Source organism: Equus przewalskii, chromosome 1 (assembly GCF_037783145.1).
Source record: "Equus przewalskii isolate Varuska chromosome 1, EquPr2, whole genome shotgun sequence".
NCBI classification, from domain to species: Eukaryota; Metazoa; Chordata; class Mammalia; order Perissodactyla; family Equidae; genus Equus; species Equus przewalskii.
Genome location: NC_091831.1, coordinates 15,240,545 through 15,262,870, shown reverse-complemented (window position 1 = coordinate 15,262,870; position 22,326 = coordinate 15,240,545). Strand labels below are relative to the sequence as shown.

The 22,326-nt window shown below is 38.3% G+C and overlaps 1 protein-coding gene across 7 annotated transcripts in view; it reads right to left on the bottom strand.

Moving 5' to 3' along the window:
• Positions 1–22,326, bottom strand: part of SHTN1 (shootin 1) — a 98,277-nt gene that overhangs the window by 17,483 nt on the left and 58,468 nt on the right. For 4 of the 7 annotated variants that reach the window (XR_011532660.1, XR_011532663.1, XM_008514524.2 and 1 more), the window contains 4 exons: positions 18,567–18,649; positions 12,335–12,444; positions 9,088–9,141; positions 3,931–4,051 (listed from right to left, as the gene is read on the bottom strand). Coding sequence is in view for 3 of the 7 variants with exons in the window: in XM_008514524.2 (XP_008512746.1) it covers positions 3,931–4,051; positions 9,088–9,141; positions 12,335–12,444; positions 18,567–18,649 (368 nt within the window). In the remaining 4 variants the exon portion in view is untranslated. The remainder of the gene's footprint in view (positions 1–3,930; positions 4,052–9,087; positions 9,142–12,334; positions 12,445–18,566; positions 18,650–22,326) is intronic. The other 3 variants (XR_011532680.1, XR_011532677.1, XM_070593023.1) reach the window with 1 other exon arrangement.

The following is a 22,326-nucleotide window of genomic DNA, read 5'->3' as shown; positions in this document are numbered from 1 at the left end:
CTGCTTTGGTGGTACTACGGCTTTTCAATGCACCAGGACCATGCTGAGGAATTGTGTACAGACCTTTAAGAAACCACAAAATCCCAGGCCATGGGTCTCTCACTGACCAGAGTCCTTAGAAACACTGGAATTGTGAAAACTCTTTTCTTCTCATAGAGTATGGATTTCTGACAGCCCTACTTGATCCATTTGGCCTCTCAAGAGTTAATTCTCCCCAAAACTCAGCTCTGCACTTTAAACAGAAAATGGAACAATGTCAAAAGGCTCTTTTTAAAAGGCTCATGAAGGCTTCATAAGTATTAAACAGCTTTTACGAACATTTTCATTTTAATGTGATTGAGAAGTAAGTGGATTTCTTTTCTGTTAAAGGACAGACGCAGGATTATAAAAATTAAGCAGCAAAGAGTTTGCCTGTTTACCTTCTGGACTTTTCTGCTCTTTGGGACAGGATTAAAAAACTATAATTGGGCTTATCACTGAAATTATTGGCAAATCAATCTAAAAATTCTGGGTATTGAAGCTAAACTTTTTTCTATCTCTAGTTAGAAAGATACTATCCTAGACAGCTTTTTTCAAAGCAAGATTCTAGTATGTCTTTCTTGATACTCTGGAAGGAATCCTTTTAAAACAAAGAGATCTATGAAATACAAATTCATACAAAGCAATACAGATTACACAAATGTAAAAATAAGGTTAGAACTTCTAAAAATGAAGCTAGAGGACAACCTTGAAAGGTGCCACTAAGAAGAGGAAAAAATTGGCAGTCTATCCTTAAGAAATCTCAGATCATCTCCTAAAATGGAAAGTACCAGTGGGTACAATCCAAAATGCTAACTAATCCCTGATCATTAATATTATCACACATTTGTATATGAATGTGTCTGATGTATTACAACATATCAACTCCAAAGATGAAGTTCTAATTTGAAAAGCCTCTCTAAGAGGGGCTGGAAAATTGTTCACACATTCTCTTGTTGCACCTCCTTTAGCTTTACTCCAAGTGGGAGACACAAATCCCCTCTGGTCTAGCGGAAAGCCTCAGCTCACAAAGTGTCAGTGTCTGTCTTCCTCATTTATTTCATCTATACCATCTGGGCAGACAAGTTTGTGACATCATTGAATATTCTGGTTCAAAAGGCCTCTCTCTCTCACCTCTGATAAACCTCATGTTGCATGGGGATGTGGAAGTAAAGAGAAGGACATAAAAATCAAGAAAGAAAGCTCCTGAAAACATGAATATGAAACTGAATTCAAGATTTACTCCAGAGCAGCTGTATTCACCCCTTGGATAATTGTTGACTGAAACACTAGATAGCTTTAAACAATCTGTTCTTGGAGGAAAGCAAGATCTGTCTCTGAATACACCAATGCCTGCTGCTGGTTCTGCAACTGAAGCCAATTAAAAAGGAGGGAGAGTGGGTGAGCTGAGCCAGAGCTCTTATTTTTTGTACACACAAAAGTAAAGAAAGAAAAATGTTTAAGATGATGATGATGATTATTGCATCCTGTTTAAGCTGCCCAGTGTTTTCCCAGAGGCACTTGCTGCACTGTAAAATGTCAGTTTGGTAGGCCGCAAGTCTAGGTAAAACAAGGGAAAAACAAGTCCAAAAAAAAAATCTAACAAGGAAGTGGCTTCACTGGCCCCTGGGGGAGAGACCAACTAACCTGAGATCTGAGTTCTGCAAACCTCAAGCTGTCTCTGCCTCTCTCATGATGCTTCCTTTCTCCACTTTGTGACCCCACATTTAGCTTTCCCATAAGCCTTTGTGTGCGGAATAAAAAATCTCAGCACTTCAAGTACACCTGAGGCACAAACCTATGAAACTCATCTCTGTAATTTGCTCCCACCATGCTCCTTTAGCTTCTCATTCCCACCCTCCCCCAAACAGACTTTCACTTTGTCATTCCATGACCTTTATAAAAGTATTTATATGTTAAATATCTCCTGCAGTTTGATGCCAGGAAAATATTCGTACTGTCCCTCAAAAAAGGTATGATTTCTTTTACTAGATGATAGAATTTGTAAGTTTGTTTCCTCTCCCCTGCCCCTCCCCCCCTTTTTTTGGCTTTGGCTACTAGGGAGCTCAAAAGAAAATTTCTACTCAATTACAATTACTCCCTCAGTATGTTTCCTCTCCACCTTGCCATTACACAGTTCCTATTTTCCTATCCAAATATTAATGATTCTATTGAATATATATCTCTTATTCTAACTTCCGTCAAGTGATACATTGAATGTTTGTATATTGGTGGAATATAATAAATAAAATGAAAGATTCTCACCATGCCTATAAAACATGTTCCTACCTTTCTCCTCCCTTTTAAATATTCCAATTTCCATATTGACTGAAATGAAAATGTTTCCTCATTTCTCCCATTGAAAACTAACTCTGAACTAGTGAGTGCTGCATGTTTAACCAAGTTCATGAGTGAAGAAAGAATGTTTCTGGAGGAACAAAAGGGTCAGTGGCAAAATATAAAATGTAAATGCCAGAGCACTAAAATGGCATCCAGAAAGTCCTAGAAGATAATGATGGCTACATACGTATTTCAAGGATGAAATGTCTGAAGAGGTGATTAAGTCACTGATTAAGACACAAAATGAATATGGTTCATTATGGAGGCTGGTAAATGCTTGTAATGCAATCTTAAGAAAAAAACTCTTATGGCGCCCTTAATTTTCCTGAGAGGCGGTTATTTTTCAGAGGAGGAGGGAATTCTTATGGCGTATTAACATCAGAATTTCCAGACCAAACTAAAAACTGCATGGCTAATTTTTTTTTTTCAAGAAGGAAACAAAGGTTTCATCTTTTTATAACAAAGGTTTGTCTGGTATTATGCTGTTCCCAGTTCAAGGAATCAATTTACTCAATTGTTTGAGTAACTTCTTATGTGAAAACTAGAGCTCGACTATAAAACCCCAAATCCTTAATATTTTAGCAAGTTAAACTTGGTAAATATGACTCAATGCAAATTTAAACTGTTGCCGGACTAACCGGAGTTGATGACCTGAGTCTAAATGATGACCTGATGACCTGAGCCCATGAACTATGGTTGCTGATTCATTTTACTTTAGCGTAGTTTTTCAAAGCCACCCTCCTGGCCACAAGAGAAAAACCTCATAAAGGTTTCTGCTAATTTCCATGACCAAGCTGATGGAAAAAAGTTTAAGACAGACAAAATTAGTTTTGGAACAGATTTTGAGGTCTAATGCATGTGTATCATGACACAATGCAAACTGTGAGTGCGAGAACTGGTCAGATGGTCATTTACAGTTGGTGACAGAGCTGGAATTTCTCATTCACTTGGTTCACAGGCAGACACGATAAACAAAATGGGTATGAAGAATAAAGATGATTTCTCTGCATTCGTAACTGATGTGTAATTATTACTATTACTACTAATTATTCTGTGCTGACTTTGTGCCAGGAACAGTGCTAAGCACTTCTCATATATTGACTGACTCAATACCTAGAATAATCCTATGAGGTAGTGCTTTACTGTCCTCATTTTATAGATAAAGAAACTGAGGCACAGAAAAGTTGAGTAATTTGCTTAAGGGCAGGCAGCGAATAAATGGCAGAGGTAGGATTCAGACTCATGCAGTCTGGTTCTGGAGCCTGTCCTCAATGCTACGGTGCTACCAAAGGCCATCCCACATGTCTTTACACAAGGGCGCTGTGCATGAAGCAAACCAGATCTATAAAGCCTGATTACCTACAAATAAATCAATAAATATGCCAACAAATAAAAATAAATAAGAGTTCTTATGAGATATTCATAAGTACCTTTGCCCATCCAATACTTCTCACTCACATTAAAAAGAATCCAATAAAAAGCTTGAAAGATTCATTTCATGTTAAAAAGGGACTTAAAGGAAGATGCTTCAGAGAGAAAGAGTAGAACCATTGAGAATTCAAACCAGCTTACTACTGCTATCTGCTTCTGCTGTCACCTTTCTGCGACGCAAAATCCTTTCTAACTCAGTTTCACTGTTTTCAGTGTCAAGGGATTTTATGCTTCTTGAACTACTGGATTTGTTAAGTGTCCCCTAAAGTGAAAACAAAACAAAAACAAAACAAAAAGGTTAATGTCTTAATACAATATACAAAAGAAGATAAAAATCAAACCACTAAAACATTACCAGAATTTGAATGGAATTAAGAAATAAAATGAATTTGCTACATATATATATATATATTTTAATGTGCATATTTTCAACAACACATAGTGTTAGATCATTTAAGAAGGTGCTATTGATGATCTAAGATGTTAGCTTTTGTATCAAAAGAACAGAACAAGAACATCTCTTGATGAGCTAACTGAAATTCAGCAGTGGGAAGGTACCTGCACATCGATGATTAAGATTCTGATCTGTGTTGGTCGATCTCATGGAGAAGAGAACGGATATACTGAACTCACCTTAGAAGGTTATCTTGATACGGCAGCCAAGAGCTACTTGTGCCACTGAAAAATGTGTGGCTGATTTCTTCAGAGAGAATGACCCTGGCTGCACAACTGGTGTCGTGGCTGCCAAAGGAGGCACATAATGCTCTCCAGTGGGCTACCCAAAGAAGTGCTGCACTCAGCACACCTTAACTTCACTGTGAAAGAGGAAACGTTATAATCGTACAGGGAGGCGAGGAAGGGCCCGGCACTGTAATTTCATATTCCTAACAGAGGAGGCAGTGAATGTATATTTGGGGTACAGAAGATACTGAAGGAAACAAGAGATGCCGTAAAGCTGTGCTCCTGCTAAAATTGGTACTGACTTTCAAGATGACAGAGAAACAGCCAGGCAGTAGTTCCCTGCCCTGGTCCCTCTAGGAAGTATATTACGGAGGGAGAGCTATGGCTCTCCATCTCGACTACCAGTCAGGTGTTTGTACAGAACAATGGGCGATGTACTTCTTAGGTGTAAGGACTTAGCACCCGATCATTACAAGTGGTCCATTTTCTTTCATAAGAAACGCCTATTATTTCTCTGAAATGGCCCTCCTCAGCTGTGCCACAGGCTTGAGGGGGAAGCCAGGAAAACCACAATCCTTTGATCAGAGCATATCAGAACCGTCAGTCCAGTATAACCTGCCAGACTTCATGCCAGAGTCAGAAGGTTTTTGTCCACCAAGGCTACCAGCCTTTGTCACTTCAGGTCACTATGGGATTGCCTTAATCCTGCTCCCTGCACAAACCTGCCCCCCTCCACACACACACCCCAACTTCCTAAAGGATTCTAAGAATTCTACTGGCTAAAAATGGCAACTCATGTTTCTTCTTTAGCCTATAAAACAAAAAAAAGTACCTTGTAAAATTAGGTAGTTACAAATCTCATATGACACAGATTATTTTGTTGTTTGGTTTGGAAAGGTTTTTACCCCCCTAACTGCACAGTTATTGAAAAGCAGCCCGTTGTCAGGGGAGGGAAATTGACTAACAAGATTAGGAGAGTATATTCTTTAGCTGTCAGCTGCCTAAGCAAAACTGGTATGTAAAATACTTAGACAAGGCTCATATTTTAATCAAGCAGACAATCCTCTCTCCCTGGAAGTACCTCTTTCTGCTTTTCATTTACTGCAAAAATTCATAAAATGTATTCAAAGGAAAATCACATTACATGTACCACTATAATGGCTTACTTTATAATTAAAAATTTGGTGATTTGGTTTATTTATTTAACAGTTAACAGTGCAGATCTGTACCTACTCATCAAGGAGTTACATAGTAAGACAGGATTGACACTGACAAGGTAAAGAAGACAGAACTAAAGCCAGTTTAGATAAATTTGAAAAAAATGTAGTAGAAAAGCTATTCCCAAATCGTTTGTGTTTATAATTTTAAAAAACTTACCAGCTGTATGCCTTTGTAAATAGATATCTGAAAAACTTGTGGCCATTGCTATTAAAATAACTCATAAAACAACAACATTATGTGAATGTCAAGGACAGTCTGTGATTTCCCCAAGGGCTGGAGTTAATTCAAGAAAATGATATGTGTCTTTTTCTTTCAAGGATACCTTTTACCTTTTATTGAAGAATTTATCTTTCACAATATTCTCTATTTTTCATTTGGATACTAGGATTACTTCCCCAAATTCCTGACTGTGGTGAGCTACCCTCTCATCATACCGGATACTGAAAGAATCCATTTTCCAAGTGCTAATCTTTGAATCTCAAACTTTCTTCTCCATTCACTGACTGACATGGTTGATTCAGTCAATATATGGGTGAACTATAAATATGGAGGCAATTATGGAGGAAAGAAAGCTTTCTGCATGACTCTCAATTGAAATGATCAAGGAGCTCAGCTAATAAACTACCAAGATTGTCTTAATTATCTAATTATATTATAATCATAAAATTTGAGACAGAGATTAACCCAGAAACCATGTGGTACATACAATTCCTTCAGTCTATAGGGAAGAGAATTCAAATTCTGTGCCTCGGGGTTTGGCCCGGGTCCCACAAGAAGTCCGCGACAGGGCTGGACCTTGAACATCGCTCTTCTTCCCAGAACAGTACTCTAAGTCTACTTCAAACCACTTTGATCATTTAACAATCTCAGTCCCCATGTTAGTTAAATGTTAATGATACTGACTAATCTAATTGTCAGGTGGCAAAATTAACTATTCAAAAATCCCTGGGTACTGTGAAAAACTAAAGATGCTCAAAAACAACCTGAAAGAGAATTTTTTAAAGCTATTTTTATTTCTTTGATTCAGAGGCAAGTGAACTTGAGAAGAGACTTTTGGAGTAATTTGCATTGATTCACTCTTCAGAAATTGCCGTTTCCACTTTGAGTGGCTTTAAATGCCTGGGGTGACTCAAGAGGTTTGCAAAATGAGGTGTGCAACATATGAGAAAATAACTATATATTTTTTAACTACAAAATACACAGCTCTAAAAAATTAAGTGTAAATAAGCTTGAAAAAATAAGTTCAGTCAACACTGACACTTTAAAAACTGTACAACTCAAAATAGAGTGAGGTTTTCCAACCCCCCAAATCACAGATCTGTTTTCTACCCATGGGCTAACTTTCAGCAATAGGCCAAATCTCTAAGTTGTGGATGTCCCTTACAACTCAGGTTGCCTTTCATTTCAGCAAAAACACCCCCACGTTGAGCTTATTCCTGGTTTCTGTTCTGCAACAGAACTGAACACTGTTTCTTGGCATCTCTTGGTACAGGTGCTCGCTTTCCACCTCAATGCACAATCTGTAGGCTTTTCACATTTGTCTCTCACATGCCACAAGTGTGAGGCTGGTGTCATGTGCTTTGCTGGTTACTAACTTTGATGATCCTAATAGTCTGAACTCCAGCAAGAAGCACCGACAAAGCCCCATCTAACACAGGCTTCCTTTCTCTCGCTCTTATAAGAAGTTGTATGGTTTCTTGGCCCCAACTGACTGGGAGTCATCATCCCTCAAAGGAAACTCCTATAGGGGTAGTGGAGAGCTGCCGTTTAGCAAAGAAGAATAGGGGAGAGCATCGTGAGTTCCACTTTTAAAAAAAACTTAATGCAAAAAAAAAATATTGCCAGAATAACAGCTTTAGTGATACATTAATGCCAGATAAGGTAGACAAATCTAATGATAAATCAGGGCAAGGAGAATGGGGGCAATCTGCAGAAAAAGAAGATGTTTTGACAATCTTTATAATTTGTAAATGATTTCACAAAATTCCATTTCACAAACTTCTCTCCATGAAGTGGCACAAAATTATAGTGAATACAACTGTATAGTGAATATGATCTTTAAGAGCCATGCTATCAATCAGGAAACTTGCTATCATACAGCATTATCAGGGAGAGGGATGTCTTGGGTAATCAAAATTATGTGTATCTCCTTATAGATGTCTGATTTTTCAAATAAACCTAATTTTTAAAAAGTCAAACTCAGTAGAGTTTACTCTTTCACTGATGCTCAGAATACACCCCAGAACCTCACAGTGCCCCTGGGGACATCTTCATGAATAGGAATTAGTATGACAACGTAGAGACAACAAATGGGACTGTCGTAAGGAGTTCTCCTTAACAGAACACTGGAAGACAAAATTTTCTCATTAAAGAATCTGTTAGATAATAACCACATACTTTTCCAATGGTTTTCACGCTTTATTCTGTAGGCAGACCACCACTGTTAGCGCTATACCTCTCTTTAGCCATAATTCCACTCACCTAAAACTAACGCAGACTAATTAGGCCATTCTGAGCCAAGTCTACTGTTTCATGCTTGATGAAAATAATTTTGTTTACCACAATTATGTGGATGTCTACATGCAATGCATAATTAGCACAGTAACAACAAACATGGGAATATTAGTTCTGTACCTCCGCCCCCATGTTTGTTGACTTCCTGTGCATAATAACTGGTATTGAGACTGTAAGAGCATCTGAGAATCAAGCTCTTAGTATCTGAAACATTTTCGGAGTGGGGCGTTTGTCTCTGACAGCAACTGCTCGACAGGGCAGTACTCATTTATTCCGTTGGCAAAAGCTCAAACTTTGAAAAAAAGAAATACAACTCGAAATGGCATTAAGCATGTTCTTCAATGAATATGAATTACTTTTAGAAAATGAAATTAGTAACATAAAAAAAGAATTATATTTTATTCTCCAATTTAGCATCGAATAATTTTTTAAACTGTGACAAAAAGGAGACCGTGACCCTGATACTAACATATCTGGGTGGGAGCTCAGATGTGCATTTAGGCACCAAGAATTCCACTTTCATGCCTCAAAGTTAAGCCCTATCCTTGTAAGAGACTCTGCTATATTTCTGTTATTAACAAGCATTTACTGATCTCAGAGCTGGCCTGACACTATCTTGAAGGATTGGAGGGCAAGAACAGGAAACAATGATTTTGGTGAAAGCATAACCATTCTTTTAGAATAGAAACAGAGTATTGATATATTATTAACACACCCGATGGGGGAGTTCATAGCACAATCAAGTGAACCATCAGAAGAAATCAAGCTTATTGTAAATGGAAATAAAACATATCAGAACCAATTATTCATAAAGATAGATTTTTAAAATATTCTCCTTTCATTTTCCCATTAACTAAAAAATAAACTGAGTTCTACTCTTACCAGTATTCCTTTCAGTTCATTCACTGCACTTTCAGAGCCTTTTGAAGAGTCTGGCTACAATTTTAAAAAGAAAAAAAATTACTGAGTAATTCAGTTTTAAAACACTTAAAGATTTTTACACAGCAAAGAGGTGGTAGCTTATATTGACTATATTTTTTAATCAGCTCTATGTCTTATGGTTAGGAAAAAGTATTAGACATGTTAGTGCTCCCAAGTGTCAGGTAAACGTAAATCAGAAGTACTATTCAACGCAAAAGGCCTCAAGCTACCATCTTCTAAACATCATTTTGTTACTTCCTATTATCATCATACATAGAAAAGATTTGGTAAACACCAGATTTCAAAGATTTAATTCCAAATTATTCAGAGCTTTTTACAATAAACTTTTCTCCACTTGCATTACTGGACTTCTTCCAGCAAGTGAGGACTAGGAAGGCAGCAGTGCAGAGCAGAAAGCAAGCAACAGGGCAGAAAACCTCTCTCAGCTCTGTGAGCTCCAGGTGGAGGCTGGCTTACAGAGCACTGGCACATCTGATTTCACGAATTTCACAACAGCAGTGAGCCAACAGTAGGGACCAGCAAAGAACTTGGCTTACAGAAGACTATTAGCATCACTAGCTACCTAAGCAGTAATAGACCTCGGAGGGTATGGAGTCCAATCACTTCATCTTACTGATGAGGAGAGTTACACCTTGCGGAAGGCTGTATTGGAGTCAGGTGTCTTGATTACAAGCCCAGTTCTCTTCTGACTGAACCAGGAACAACATAATTTGAAATGAGGTTCTGGGTAATATCTGCCTGCCCACAATACCCAACAGTATCTGTGTATCCCTCAACTCATTTAATGGAGGGAAAATTTAGCAGGAGGCCCTCATGAAAAGAAGATCAAAAAAGACCTCTGATCTCCCCTGTATCACTTGCTTTCTCAAAGGACAGAGATGAAGAGAAACCCCGAAGATACAGTGAAAGGAGCCTCTGAGGCCTCTCATTTCTGGAAAAGAGGTAAAATTTCTCTCTCAAGAAATGGGAAGTGATTAATAGCAACCTATAATCCTTTCCTCTCAAAAGATAATAAAAGAATAAGATCCCCTTCCAATTTTTAAAAATGGACAGTGGGAAAAAGAGAGAGAGGTTTGCTGCTCGTGTACAAATTAGACTAAGGCGTTCAACTTTCATAGCTTAGCTTGTCTGTGAAATTATACATGCCATCAGCGCCAGTCATAAGTGCCAGTCAAAAGCTCTAAAACACTAATTTTAACCATACCAGCACCATCATCAACATCAAGGAATTTAGAAAATATGCGGTTAAATTAGTATTCACAAGGCAGGCTTGACTTCTGTTCAGGTGACAGGCTGTGACTTCTGAACAAACGCCCTGGCTGAAGGCATACTCAAAAGTGCCACAATGCCACTGAAGGTGCTCTCTGGCTGCATAAGCCTTTAGAAGCCTGGACTGCAGACTCCTGACTTGTTTCATTTTAGGAAAGCACTGATGGTACTGGGACGAGAAGTCTGTACTCAAGCATGCAGTGACCATTTGTCCTAAAGGTTACTGACCAGGTCATTCAGCACTATAATCTACATAGTTTAATGATTACCAGTGAAAACCCAGTCGTCCACTGATCCTTGTTCAGTTGTTTTCCAGATTTTGAACTGACATTAAATAATGTGTAACTGTTGGAAGAGTCATGGTAAGAATAAAAAAGGACAAGGCTGTATTCTGAAAATGAAAGTACTAGGGAATATTGACTGCTTACGATTTAAGTTTTTCAACATTTTTCTTTCTAACCTAATTTTGTTTCTTTATGACATTGGATTTTTCTATAGTGATAGTTTGGTTTTGCTTATTCTCTCCAAAATAGTTGTGACATGAAAGTCATAAAAATGTATTCTTTTGAAAGCTTCCACTTAAACCCCGCATTTTAAAGTGTTTTCACGATGCATTCCATTTGATCCTGACAACAGCCCCGAGTCAGACAGGGCAGGTGCTACCCCAATTTTGTGGAGAAAAAAGCCTGGGAAGCTGGGGGATAGTGCAAGGGCCTCAACCCCAACCAGAGTGCTCTTCACTCACTCACCAGACTGCAGCACAGAAACAGCTGTGCCAGACTGTGCACACTCAGCTGCTCCTCCAGTTCTGTATTCCATCCTTTACTCAGAAAACTAGCACAAACCTGAATTACCCTACAGGGTTGGCCGTGGCTGCCATTTCATGAGATGTAAATCTGGTCTTGGAGTTGAGAATTCTCTCCCTCTTTCCAACCCCCTTTCCACACTATGGCCATTCCTGTCTTGCTTGGCTATCTTGCCTGCCTGTGACAAAGTGGCAACTTGAAAAGCCCAGTGACATTTGTACGGAACAGTCATGATACTGGGGACACTGAAGCAGTTGAGGAGGCCCATCCTTGAGAGTAAGAAAGAATGATAAAGTTTGGTTTAAAAGAGGAAGAAGAAAAAGAAAGAGAATCCATCTGTTGATACCTTATTAGAGTGAGGAAAGAAAAAAAACATTGTTCAAGAAAAATTTCAAAAACTCTATTATTGGGTCTATTTAAATGGGACAAAGGGAAGAGAGAAGTACTGAACTAGACTCTAGGAACTTCGATAGATCCTGGCGCTCACTGTGCTCTAGTTTAGACGACAGCTAATGGCAGTTATACACAACAGTTTCTCCTTGAAGTGACCTGGAAGAGGTCTGTGAAATTAATGAACACAATCGTATAAATCTCACTATTTTTCAAAAGTTGCCTTAGGTCTGTTCTGGCATTATGATGTGATCCCCACTCCTCGTTCCCTTCCCCTACACACTAAAAAAGAAGCCCCAGGAAGGCAAGGATTTTCTCTTTTGTTTACAGATTTATTCCCAGTGCCTAAAACAGTCCCTGGCACATAGTAGATATTCAATAAATACTTGTTGAATTATACAAAAGAACCAGGAATTAAAGAAAAGATATAATAATGGTCATTTGTATGGGATAACAGTCCACATCAATGTCTCTCTCAAGGAGACGGCAGCACAGCACACGCAATAACAGGTGTTACTTACTTTCCACAGTGATTCAGGTTCACCATGGGTCAAGGAGAGTCCTCCCGAAACATGCTTATAAGGAAGTAAAGGCTTTCATGACACATTAGTCTTATCCTAAGATTTGACAGTCAATCCTGATGTAGCTTTCATCAAATTTCAAATTTTTACATTTGAAAAAGGAAATATCAAGGGGTGAAAAAGCATTTAATCATTCCGTACCTTCTCCTTCGGTCTGGCTGTCTGATTAACTGGTCTAAGATGAACTCCCTTTTTAATTCTATCCATCATCTCTTCAACTGCTTGCCTCTTCAGATCTGTGACTTCCTCAGCTATTCAAAGAACACACACATAAATCATCTTATGTTACAAGAAAACAGCTACTTCCTATTTTTGGTGATTTAGATTGCACTATGTAATTAACCACAGTTGTTTTTCAGAGTCGCAAAACACCAACAATTACCAATGTTAACAGCTGCCAGGTAGAAACATTGTTTTTAATAAAAAATCTTTTAATAAAAGATCTGCTTTGAAAAATAAGTCACAAAATTTAAGGTCTAATTTGTAGCCTAAAACTCCATATCAGGTCATCTATGTTAAACAATGGATTTTGTTCCATTTTTCAGCATAATGACAGACCTGAATTTCTCCAGATTTTTAAAAGCCCAACTTTATACCTAACCCCCCAAAATCATTCATCTTTGCCTCGCAGATGTTTTTATAACTTACGGTACATCCTATGTCAAAGAAAGCAGCCCAAAGAAGGTATAACTGTCAAAAAGCCCGCTTGAAAAAAAAGGATCAAAGAGATCTTTTACTTGTTTGAAGAAATCCACTGTCAAAGATGAGCAGCAAATAGGTAAAATCTACTTTTAAACTGCCATCTTTTGTTTAGGAATCACATGGGAAGAAAACATTTAAGCAAATCTTTTTCAAGTCTTTTAAAACTGTCAATGTGAAAAGAAAACACACATCCAGAAACAAGTGCAATTAAGTAATTAAATTTGATTTAAAAATTTCAACTGTCCATTGTCTAATCTTTGCACTACTTTTCTGTAAAAACAATAAAGCTGTTGAAGTATGTATCAATTTGATTAATGCTCCTGAGATGAGCTTAAACCTGTTGATCAGAATAGTGAAATTTGTCTCTTTTGCAGAAGAGCTTGACCAAAAGCACTGAATCATTTTTGGAACATTTATCACCATCAACGCATTTCTACATCTTGTGTTTCCTTCCATCTAACTCACTGCAGCCAATATATTTAAGTATCTCATAAAGACCTTCCAATCAGAATCTTTAACAGACTTGTTGTGGGCCATATTGCGGGCACTCAGCAAGTATCTATCTACTGACTGACTTGTTAAAGTTTTGGATTTAAATGGCTGTTAATCTTTTTACCATTTGAGCAGAAATAACGAAGTCCCAAAAGAATGGCTTCTCAGTGGAGACAATCACAACTATATCCCCAAGCTACTTAACAGGAGTGTCAGGCTTTGTGCTAAGGAGGCCTAACTCATGGCTTATTTTTCTGCTACGCGGCGGGACTTCCCTCTAACTCTCGGTAGCTGTTCCTCTTATATAGATGACTAAGGTGCAACCAAGAGAATCCAGAAGGTTCCATTATCCTCATCTCTACAGCCACAGTGATGGGATTGCTGCTACATTCATCACATAATCTAGGTTTTCTGATACAGTCCTGACTTCAAGTAGTGTTCTGTCATCCTCACAAGCCATTGAAATACTGGGAATTAAAATTTCTCAGTAATCCAAACGACATCTTTCAGATCCAGAAGACAAAAAAAGTATCTCCTGCCAGACAACATGGGAAATAAGGCACCAAGGTCAGAACAAAACTGTGGGCGGATCAATTATGTGCCCTTAAATAGCACTTTCTTGGGCAGTTTCTGCGGCTGGCTCACAAACACCAACAAGGGGACAGGCAATAACATTTCTATGGATGGGAATTCATTCATTCATTCTTTCACTCACTCACTCATTTTATATCTGAATACCTATTATGCACTACACCATGCTTTTGCTGACCTTACTCAAAATCAGGGGAGAGAAAACCCAGATCTGTCATTCAAGCACCTGGTATGGGTATGGAATTTATTTTTGGGAATTTTTAAAAAAATCTTCAAAAAACATTTGATTTTCAGAAAGGCTGCCATTTTGAGTGAGACCTGGGAAGAGCTGCATGGCAACAGGAACGCCGCCTACAAACAGATTAGCACTCTGTAAGGAATGACTGAGACCCAATTACATGCACCATACAAAAACTAATTAAGGCAGACAGATGGAGAATTATGGTCAACACCATTCAAATCTGCTGCAGCATCTAACATAGCAGGAATTTAAAGTAGTTTCTTATTTTTGCTTGCCAGAATCATAGTGATAATTCAGAGAAGTGCCACTATCTGTATTGTATACAGATTGTAAACCAGGCTTTAATTTCTGTCTTTTTCAAATGTAAAGACTTAATTGGTCTTAAGGAAAAGAAATCACTCTTATCAGATTCCCTACTCGGACACAATACAAGGGCAACACTAGGTTAGCTGCACAAGCTTTTTTCTCTCTCTCGCCAACCCTGTTTTTGAACCAGCAAAAAGCAATCTATATGAACTTCTAAACTATTAAGCAGTTCTAATAAATCTGCAAGAATCACCTACAGAGAGCTCATGGTATGTTTTGTAATTCTTTCTGCAATCACACAGTTGGTAATTGTCTCACAAAAGCATGTAATCAGGGGGACAATAGAAATATGCAGGATACTGGAGATTAAAGAAAAGGGACAAATGAAGACAACAGGTCTAATGTTATTGAACTGCCACGGGAAAATAAAATCAAATGTTCTTTGAGTTAGTGCTTCAAGGTCAGTCTCAGATCAGAAAGCTACATGTAATTAATTGAGGCTTAACTTTTAAGACCCACTTGAAAAATAAGTTAGTTCCTAAAAAAAAAAATCCACAGACAAAACCATCACCTTTTTGCTCAATAAAACCTTTTGTTATTACCTAAAAGAAACTAAAATGCACTTCTAAATTCCACAGGATTACTCTTCTCTTTCACTAACATTTTTTAAAAGGTACTAAAAAAAAAATCTTACGCCACTGTGATGTACGAAATTTCTAAAGAACATACCATGGTTGAATAAGTCTGAATTTGACCTAAGGTCATAAAGTTAAGGAAATTTCCTTAACTACAATGATCACAAGAGGCTGCTGAATGAGGACTTCTGCCCCTCACAGCGTGGTTGGTACACTGTCTTTTTAGCTATCATTTTGAGTATTTTCTACTACACTAAACACTACATGTTGTGAGGTTCATTAATTCTCACAAGAACCCCATGAAACAGAACCTATATCCCCATCCTATAGGTTAGCAAACTGAGGAAAGAATCAATCAATCAATTAATGAACTAAATATATGATAAACAGCAGGCATACCACTGCAATTTCAGAATCTGTGCAATAAATGCCTTCTTATCAAAATTAGAGTAATGACTTCAAAGCTTGTAATAACTTCTCATATTTAGACCTTAAAACTACTTCTGAAATATTCCACACACCTTCCTTACAATCAAGTTTTTTAATAGTTGTAACCTAGCAATAAAAGTTTCTCCATTCATAAGCTCTGAAAAGCACACCCACCGTATAGTAAAAGCCACATAAGACACCAGCAAAAGAAAAAACTGTGATAGCAACACTGGTCCATACGTTATAAATGCAAACTCCAAAAGGTCACAGATGAGTCCAGTGTCTGAGGGTCTACATTCATGCATCGTGCATTTAATCATTGTTGGTTTATTCATTCAACTGTTTTTAGCGTGAACTATTAACAAGACACTATAAATTACCTTGCCAGACAAAGAGAGGCTCCAATAATGGGTGGTTATGGTACATATCATTTAAGGCAGTATGATTTTAGGGTGGCTCCAGTTTAAAATCTCATGAGCAACTTCTCTGTCAGTAACTACCCAGATTCCCAAAGTAATGATCCCATAGTTCAAGGATGAGGGAGAAAATCCTACCACATTTCATGAATTATAAATGAAACATCATTTTCATAAGGAAAACTGTATAGTTTCTAACACTGGGGGTTAATAAGGTCTAGAATACTTTTTTTTTAAAATTTAAGGGTGCTGTCAAGGTTGACAAGCTAATAATGTAATTTACGTAGAAGGGGAAATCATTTTATTCTGACTGCCCTCCTGACCCTATAAGGCCTACCAATCCCAAAACAATACTGAAACAAACAAAATTTTGATTTTAATTACAGTGTCAAGGAAGGCTTATAGGCAGTAACCCAGAAGCAGGGCTGCCCTGCAGATCACCAAAGGCAGGACTTCTGAATCCTGCAACACCTTGTGCAAAACAGAATTTGCCTTTCAGCTGCATTATTACACAGAGGAATAGTTTCCAAAGGACTGCAGGAGGCAGGCACAGAAAGTCAATTCATATAGATGAAATCAAACAGTTTTCGTTTGTAACAGTGCTTTGAGGTACTTGCTAAGAAAGAAAAGACTAAGTCTAAACTTCAATTCATTCAATATGCAAGGAAGCTGTGGGAGGCTGCAGAGAAGAGTAAATCTTCAAAGAGTCTGCAATCTGTTCAGGAGGAGAGATATGGAAATAACTCGAACACCAGAGCAGAGGCTGAGGGATGGGACATTAAATCCTTATAACAAAACTTGAAGCAAAACGCTATAGCAATACACAGTAATGAGCCCATTCATTTTAGATTATTAATACTAATAAATAAGAGGAATAAGAGGAAGAGCCCGGAACACACAAATTGCCTGGAACCCTCATGGGAGATAGGGAATTAGAACAGCACCTTGCATGAGAAAGCTCTGACTAGAGGAAGGGCGGGGGAACATTGTGGAATGAGGAAAGACAGGAGCAAATGCATAGGGGGCTTAGAGGTAATGGTCCAGCCATAAGGTGGGACAGAGGTAATGAGAAATGAGGCTGAAGTAAAAGCAGAGAACTGTTTGTAAGCAGACTATAGAGTGTGCATTCTATTCCGATGCAGTGAGAAGCACAGAATGTGGTAAGATGAACACAATGTGATTAGACCTATGATCTGGGAACGCCACACTGCCAATGATATGAAGATGGATGGACTGGAGCAATGAAAGCTGGAGGCAGGAAAACGGAGCCAAGAAGTTTACACCTGGCTGGGCTTGAACCAGGCAAATCTACAATGCTTTGTAACTAGCAGGTGTTGAGCAAACACTGTTGCGTTTAATTTGGGTTCTACAGTTCTCAGGCAGAAAGGCCCAAGACATGGCCCGAGCATTCCAACCTTGTGCGCTCACTGTGGCTGCACACCAAACTGCACACAGCTCTGTGAACTGACTCCACCCAGCCACAGGAAAGCCCTCTCCCTCCATTCCATCTCTTCATATTATCCTCAACAACTCCCTCTTCAGTGAATCAGAGTCCTGTGAATTTCACCTCCCTGAGTCATTCCTGAATTTATCCATTTCTTTCTGTCTCTACTGCTACCACCGTCGTCTAAGCCACCATCAACATTCCTCTGAATGGCTGCAATAGTCTCCCTTCATCCACTCTCATTCCTTTCCAGCCTGTTCTCTGTTCTCTTCACTGCAGCCAGTGAGATTTTTTAAAAAGGACAAATGTCGTCGTGTTACACCCCTACTTAAAACTTCTACTGCCCTTACGATAAATTTCAAAATCTTGACCACAGCCTCTAGAATTTGGCTCCTGCCTACCTATCAGACCTCCTCTCTTGTACCCCATGTTCTAGTAACACAACTTTCTTTCAGTTTCCTAATATACCAAGCTCCTTCCCACTTTGGACTTTGAATTTGTTGCCCCTCCATGTGAACCACTTTTATCCTAAATACCCTCACCCTGACTTTCTAAATCCACAACTACTCAGCTCACACATCACTTTCTGGCACCAGCAGGCCACCTCCACGATCTCTTAGAAACTTATACTCTTCCTCCACAGTACTGATCAAAACTGTATTTAAATAATTATATATTTATTTGGATGGTCACTGGTTACCTCACTCGAATGTAAGTTTTGAGTCTTGTATCTCCGGTACACAGCACTGGAGTGGTACACAGTAGGTAGGTGCTTGAGAAAGTCTCAGTTCACTTGCTATCAACTCAAAAAGCCTTTCCTCGAATGCCTCATTTGCAATTACTCCCTCTCTTTCCTTCACACCCCAAAGTACTTCGTCGCTTAATGAAAACACCTTTCCCAGCATACCTCACCTCGCAGTGACGTGTGCATGTTTGTCTGCTCTAGACAATAAGCTACAGGAAGGCAACGACTTATGTGGTTCTTTCTTATAGCTGTTAAGTTCACATCCCTCCCGCAACGATCTGTTCATAGTCATAGAACTCAACAAAGGTGTGTATTGTTGAAAAATTGTACACCATCAACTACTTAGGGTAAACCAAGGCAGATGAGACTTACTTGTTTCTGGCTGAGCTGCCTTTTCTTTCTTAGCACCACTGCCACTCGGGTGGGATCGCTTCCGGATCATGGACATGAGGGATCTTTGGGAGAAAGAAAAAGACAGACAGGAGATTACTGGCTGCCTTATGATCAAGAAATAAAATGTGTAGATTCTAAATAATTAGTAAAAATCCAACTCTCCTCTAGGTGCATGAATGTATAACTAGAATTTAAGAAGCTTCTTTTCCACTTTTAATAAATTATTAAACTTTTCATCACTTTAAGGAAGAGAAAGATGTCTCATACCTTTCTATGTGAAACCAAATTAATTACTGGAAGAAAGGAACTGCTATAATTACTAATATGAAGCCTAGACATTTACAAAGTAAAATACATACAGAAAAAAATTCCACATCCATATCTAAAATTCAGAAACAGCTATTTACATAATACATTTGAGAGAGAGGGAAGGATGAAAGAATTAGGGGATGTTTTCAGTAAATAAATATCTATTTGTGAAATATGGGCACAAGAACATCTGAATCTGAGACACAGACCAAACACTTAAGGGATAAAAATATACTTAGACCACTGTCTCTCTGCTTCATGTTTTAAAAATCTGTATAAAATCCAAATCATGATAAATTTGACCACATTAAAATTTTAAAACCTCCATATATTAAAAGACATCAAAGAATAAAGAAATAAACCTCTACAGATCAGTGAGAAAAAGCAGACAACTTAACGAAAAAATGGACAAAACCCTTGAAACTCCATAAAAGAGGATGTCCACATTTCCAATACACATATTAAAAAGGTTCTTGACTTCATTAGTTATTAGGAAAACACAAATGAAACCCACACTGAGATATTACTGCGCACTCATCAAACAGGCAAGAAATTTTAAGTCTGATAATATCAAATGTTGGCAAGTTTGTGGAATAACAGGAATTCTCAAACTGAAGAAGGCATATAAATCAATAGCACCACTTTAGAAAACTGGCATTACCTAGTGGAGCTGAAGATACGCATATCCCAGGAGCCCGTGATTCGACTTCTATATATCTTACAGAAATACAAGCACTTGTGGACTAGGATACATGTACAAGAACGTTCATGTGGAATTGCCATCATTTCCCTGAACTGGTAATAACTCAAATGTCTATCAGTACACAATGGATAAACACATCCTGGGACATTCATAAAATGGATTATGTATCAATGAATATGAATGAACTTCAGCTACACAAAATAATATGGATGAATCCTACAAAATAACGTCGAGTGTAAAGAACAAGACATAAATGAATACAGTAAAATTACAATTATATAAAGTTAAAAAAAAGACCATATATATATATATATCTAGTAATCTAGGGAGCTATATGTAGTAGAACAAAGCTTTTCTTTAAAAAACAGATAAAAAGAAGGGATTCTAGAGTATCTGTTTTACTTTTTGATCCGGATGATGATTACATGGATATTCATTTTGTTATTTTTAAACCGTACACAAGTTTGTGTACATTTCCACATATATGTTATCATTCCCTCCAAAAAAAGTTTACAGAAACACAAACAAATCAAGAATTCTTGAATTCTTTCACCTACATTATAAATGTCCTCAGTGTGGTAAAGTGGATTTGACAAAACACGATCCTGAGGAAGATAAGCTGGGAAGCCAGCAATAGAAAACAAATATTTAGAGGATAGGAAAGGCCTCATGTTGCCTCCAGAAAAGGGGCCACTGGATATACACAGTAACACTTGCTCTGAGGACAGAACGACTAGAATGTTTCTTAATCACTGTAGTTTTCAGATTTTTTTTACTTCTTACTTCTACTTTTGGTTATATTATTAATCCCTTCTCTAACTGCCTTTTCTTAAAATTCCCAAACACATTGAACAATCTCCCACAAAGCAGAGGAGAAAGTAAGCAGGACATCCTGCTCTACCCTGTGCAGTTTCTAGGACTGAAGCAACTGGGAAACACTCAATCACTGGGCTTCTGACTTGGTCTAGTTTGTCTTCTTTGGGCTCACAGTGGCCTAAGATGGAATTAAATTCTTTTCATAAAACCTAGAAATTCTAATTTACACAGAATGTTAAAATAAGCACATTTTATTCCAGAAATTGGGAGAAATGAAATAACACAAGCTTTATTTGCTCATTTTTTCCATTCTGTCAACTGAAGGCAGGATGTTCAGTGTCGACTTGCTAACATTCCACAGCAGGGAGGGGTCTGGGGAGGGTGCTCACAGATGAGAGGCCTCTCCGGACCCTCTCACCACACTCGGGTTCTGAGAGGAAACTGGGAGAGTGCGCATTATTGTACATAAAGATCATGAAGCAGAAAGCTCTTTGTACTGCTCGGAATATTTGTATTATTTACAGAAATGAAGTAAGAACATATGCTCATCGTTGTAAACCACCTAAGTAGAGGAGAGAAAGGGCTAGCTTTAAATGTTCTGAAACAAAGTATAAGGTGGAGACTGCTATGCTTCCCAGAGGAAAATCATCTGTAATATTAAAAAAGAACCATCTGTCAAGAAGGGGCATAGAGTCCAAAGAAAGCAGATAGGGTGGGTCTCACAGGACAGATGAGAAGACCAGGACAAGACATCTGGGACCAATAATCCAAACATCTGGCTAAAATGGCCCCTTTTCACAGCCATTTCAACTGAAAGGATGTGAGCTTAAAGCAAGTCTCCCCCAAATACGGAACAGTTCAATGGAGACTATTCACCTTGAAATTCTTCAAGAAGTGTTCTTCATGTGTAATGTGATGGTTAATTTTATGGCTCAACATGACTGGGTCACGGGATACTCAGATACATGGTCAAACATTACTCTGGGTGTTTCTGTGAAGGTTTCAGATGAGATTAACATTTAAATTGGTAGCCTGAGTAAAGTAGATTGCTGTCCCTAATGTGGGTGGGCCTCATCCAACTAGTTGAAGGCCTGAATGGAACAAAAGGGTGACCCTCTCCCAGACAAGAGAGAACTCCTCCTGCCTGACTGCCTTGTAAGAATTCTGCTTTTTCCTACTTTCAGACTCAAACTGAAACACTGCCTCTTCCTGGGCTTCAAGCCTGCTGACCTTCAGACTGAAACTATACCATAGGTTCTCCTTGGTCTCCAGCTTGCTGACTCACCCTGCACATCCTGGGACTTGTCAGCATCCATAATTACGTGAACCAATTCTTCAGAATAAATCTCTTTTTATGTGTGTGTATGTGTGTGTGTGTGCACAGACACACACACCTTATTGGTTCTGTTTTTCTGGAGAACTTTAATACACTGATACTCTACCTTTCCCCCATGAGCCACACAGGCCCAAGACCTGTCCTACTTTCACTACCACTAGCACAAACTGACCAAGGTATGCCTTCTTCCTCTCTTTCCTCTCTCCCACCTGTCCTCTGGGTCAAAAGAACAAGAGGAGGAGGAAGAAACAATAAAGCCTTGGGCCCTAGTCTTTTTTTCCACTTTTATTTCTATCCATGATCTATATCAGGGTAAAACAAATGGCTCAGGAACAAAGTTGAAAAGTCTTGATTAGTAGATTCAAAGTCCACTGAAACTCAATACACATGCAAATATATTTCTTTAACAAGAAAGTACTCCTTACTAAAAAAAAAAAAACTCTTTCTACTCAGAAATTATGTCTTAGACTATATAAATTCATCTTGAAATAAAAATCATTCATGTTATCCAATTAAAATTTTCCTTAAAGGACCTTATAAAAGAGTTCATACTTTAGACATCCATAGTCTGAATC